General features: G+C 41.0%; 1 protein-coding gene across 2 annotated transcripts in view; it reads left to right on the forward strand.

Annotated features, from left to right (window-relative positions):
• Nucleotides 1–4,211, forward strand: part of kremen1 (kringle containing transmembrane protein 1) — a 57,750-nt gene that overhangs the window by 18,473 nt on the left and 35,066 nt on the right. For both annotated transcript variants that reach the window (XM_032516329.1, XM_032516330.1), the window contains exon 2: nucleotides 1,154–1,316. In XM_032516329.1, the coding sequence (XP_032372220.1) occupies nucleotides 1,154–1,316 (163 nt within the window). The remainder of the gene's footprint in view (nucleotides 1–1,153; nucleotides 1,317–4,211) is intronic.

The following is a 4,211-nucleotide window of genomic DNA, read 5'->3' on the forward strand; positions in this document are numbered from 1 at the left end:
CACACACACACACACACACACACACACACACACACACACACACACACACTTGAAAGAGAATAAACAAGAGCCTTGGAGCACAGCTGGCTCACCAACGGGTGTAATGACTGTCATATTGCAATGCATTAGCTCATACTTAGCACAGACAGCTTGGATAAATGAAAGAGGCCGGTCATTGGTTAACCGCGTACATAGCAACAAGACCCCATGGAGACGAGCCAAACAAGCGAGACTTGTTCTTTTTCTTATTAATGTTTGACAGGTGAAAGAGTTGTTATACTTCCATGTGCTCTTGCTTGACATTTTCAAAAGCAGGTAAGTCAAAACTCAAAGTGTTAAATGCATGTACCGTGTATCAGAACTTCAAACTGTTTGCATCTACACTTTGCAACTTAAAGACATACAGACTGTTTTTATCCTGTTTACACTGAAGGTGTATCCTGCTCTGTCAAATGTTTGCAATTATGAGTACCTGCATATGTATGAGTAACCATAACAGTCAAATAATAAATTCATATTTTCCATCCTAATGCAATCAAAAAAGGAATTCAGTTGTAGCTGTTAAAAGTCTCTTGACAGGAGCCCCCCAGGGCTTAGAGTGATGAGCGTTGATGGCTCATCACGCTCCCATCAGCCATTGTTTATTTGAATTCCCTCTTTCAGGGAAGAAAAGCCTTCCACCAGTCATTGTTTTGCCTGAGGAAACCAGCTCTCTCTCTCTCTCTTTCTCGCTCTCTTTCTCTGACTTAGCCATATGGTTGTCATACAAGTTCAGTAAATTTTGCTTTTGTTTTACATCTGTGGGCCATTTTTTTCCTACTCTCCTGCGTTGAAATTAATTAAAACAATACCGTGATTGATCTTGCTTTACCACATTTGGCCGGAGCTGAAATGAATTGAGCCTGGGCAAAGAATACAATTAGTCCAAACGTATCGTTTATGAACACTCCAAGCTCTTTACAACATTTTTATAGCAGTAGAGTATTTCACTGAATCCAGATTCTCAATAAAGCAGGTCGCATATGTGACTGCCTTTTATATTTAAAAACTCTCGCCAAGCTTTTGATTTCCATCTTGTTAGACTAAGTCTAATCCCAGATTGCAGACACCAGGGAATTGTCTCACTTTCTTTATCTCATTTCCCTCTCTTCAGAGTGTTACACTGCCAACGGTGAAGACTACAGGGGTTTCCAGAACCAGACCAGCCTGCATGGTGGTAAACCCTGCCTCTTCTGGAATGAGACTTTCCAGCACCCTTACAACACCCTCAAATACCCCAATGGAGAGGGTGGTTTGGGCACCCACAACTACTGCAGGTGTGTCCCTTTTCTTGACCTGGAAGTTTACTACAAAGGTTTACTTGTTACAAATACCGATACAAGAAGTTATTGAACCAACTGTTCAATTTCAGATAATATGGTTACAACCTAAGGGTTATTATAGCAAGGTATGTAATTGAATATTGGAATGCAGGGTTGAGGGATAGGTTTAATGCAAAGATTTGCCGACTTTCACACAGAGATACAGTGATCCAGTATTTCACAATCACAGATTAGAGAAAAGTCTGAAAAAAAGAATAAAAAAAGATTGGCGACCAAGTGAAAAAATACCCTATTAAAACCTTTTGGAATCTCAGTGAAATTTCAAATGCAGCATCAGATTACTTTGGAGGTCACACTTATCTCAAAGTGTTACATGTAGCATATTTTTAACATCTGCTGTTTTATTATTAATTGATTAGACTGTGTTGGTATGATTCCTGTAAGCAAATGAGACCGTCCTGCTATCTCACAAAGATTGTACATTCGGAAATGAAGACCTACTGCCGCTACTGGTCCTTTTGTTTTACAGAGACTACAAATGGAGCTAATGTTTATTAAGAGATTATTCTGTAAGCCTTTCTGTCATTTCACCATCCAGCATTTCAAGTAAGCTTTAGTTCTTTCTGCACTGGAAGAATACCTGTTTCCTCAGAAATGTTTTATTGTAAAACCATCTCCTTTTGTGCTGGAAATCCATCAGATTTACCGCAAAATCCTAAGCAGTGACTCATAGTGTAAGGCTGAAAATAATTTTCAGCAGTTGTGACAATTATGATTGATGTTATTGATGTCAAAAATCTTTGAGTAGCACCTTTATAACTGACAACACCACTGTTTGACAGAGCTTTGAACGTCCTAGACAAAGCATTTTACTTTCTGAATAATTTAGAGCCAAGTCGTCGTTCTTAGCACAGGGAACCTGCTCAGGCTTTTGCCACTTAATATTTTATTGGTGGTACCCTTAACAGAACATATAGCCTTCTCATCACAAGGACACAAAGAGGCTTGAAGAGTTTGTGTAAGCAAATCTCCATCTCTCATCCCTGGAATGTGAAGGGACACGGTGGCTTTGGGTTTCTAGGAAACCCTTTCTATCGTCTGTCACACTCCAAGTACTGCTGTCAGCGTTGTATGCATGACTGTCAAACTTGTGTGTTTGCAGGGAGCCACACCGTTTTGTGAGTCAGTTCAAATTCACCGAGACGTCCAGAACAGTGGCTTGGCCCAGATCGCCAAGCAGTAAGAAACAGAACACCCCCTCCTTCTCAGCCCAAAGCTTTTGAAACATTTCTCTAAGTCACGGTTGTAAACTCATAACGCAGCAATGCTTTGAAGTGGCACTGGATAGATTTGTTTTTTACTTGAACTGGATGGGATTTTGGAAGATTTATGAGTAGGATACATGCAGAGGATTGTGGATGGTTTTCCCTGTCCATTAGGAGTGTGTTATGTCCAACAAGCGATCCAAAATGGACATCTTCTTTGTTTGGATTTCGCTGTTTTCTTGGCCACTGATGCAGCTTTTCCAACTCACTGACAGCTCATAGCTTTGTTTCTTCCCGACAGAGGGATTTCTGTCACTTAGAGCTGTAGCTACAACTACTCTCATTCTCTCTCAGACATCCTCCTTGTAAAGAGTCACCCATCAGCGGGGCTTTTGGGACCAAAGTGGCCAATTCATTGTGAAAAATGAGGGATGGCATTTATGGCATGTCTACACAGGGTCAAGTATTTGTGCATGCCGCCACCCACGTGTGTGTTGGTGTGTGCACATAACATGTACGCCCTTGCAGACTAGAGCGTTCCACCGCAAACCAGGATGCCGGATTTGTTTTGTCACAGAAAGTGAGATGTGTTGGACGTTGTTGCTCAATTTGGATTGCAAATCTCCTTATTTACATGATTGCAATTCAAATAATGTTTCCCGTATTTCTTCCACCTTCCAACTCTTTCTCATCTGCCTACCCTGGCTCTGTCTGTCTTTCAACACAATAGGTGGTGATTAGACAAAAGTGTGAGGTGGCAGAATGAAAGCAAAAAAGAGGGGTGAAAAAGGGAGAGTCAGAGTAGTTTTGGCATGTCTGATGCTAAGGCCAATTGGGGTTTTATGAGATAAAAGATGAGGCCAAGGCACAGGTTGATAATGTGAACCCGGGAATCATTGCATTTCTTAGCTTTGACGCACGGCTTTAAGCACGTATCAGATGTTGAGAAGTAAAGGATTACAGACTCACTTCTTGCCCCATCACTGGCATTTTCCTGGTGGTGATTTAGTCGAGAGAGCATCGCAGTGGTGCTGGAGAAAGAGTCCTAAAAGCCCCCACATTTCATCTTTATAGCCTGCTATAAAAAAAAACACAGTGAAAACGGGGAGAAACTGTGCCGAGAGGAAATGTCACATTGTTCCCCTGCAAAAAAAAGAAAAGAAAAGGACAACAGCGCTCGTGTCTAAGCTGAGACTTAGCAAGAATCATTTCAACAGGGAATATCACACCACTTGATTCACACACTCAGCATGGTTCGATTCAGAATTAATTTCATATCATAGAGTGGAAGTGAATGATCCACACTTAAGTGTGTTATTGATCTTGGAGGTTACTTTGCAAGCATTTGGCAATTTTACTCTTTTTTTCCTTTGACCTTCTGTGAATACTTTACGACATTCATAACAAGAATATCTATCTAATATGGAAGACCTGATTTATTTTTCGTTTATTTTTCCATCCTATCTACTCTTCCTACAGGCTTATATTAAGCTTTCCCCCCGGTGTATTAGTATGAGGGTGTGAAGTCCATGATGGTTCAGTGGGTGGTTGAATAGCTTTGCCAGCTTTTTCCTGGCTGTTTATGTGCAGGTGTGTGTGTGTGTGTGTGTGTGTGTGTGTGTGT

The sequence above is a fragment of the Etheostoma spectabile genome, chromosome 5 (genome assembly GCF_008692095.1).
Source record: "Etheostoma spectabile isolate EspeVRDwgs_2016 chromosome 5, UIUC_Espe_1.0, whole genome shotgun sequence".
NCBI classification, from domain to species: domain Eukaryota; kingdom Metazoa; phylum Chordata; class Actinopteri; order Perciformes; family Percidae; genus Etheostoma; species Etheostoma spectabile.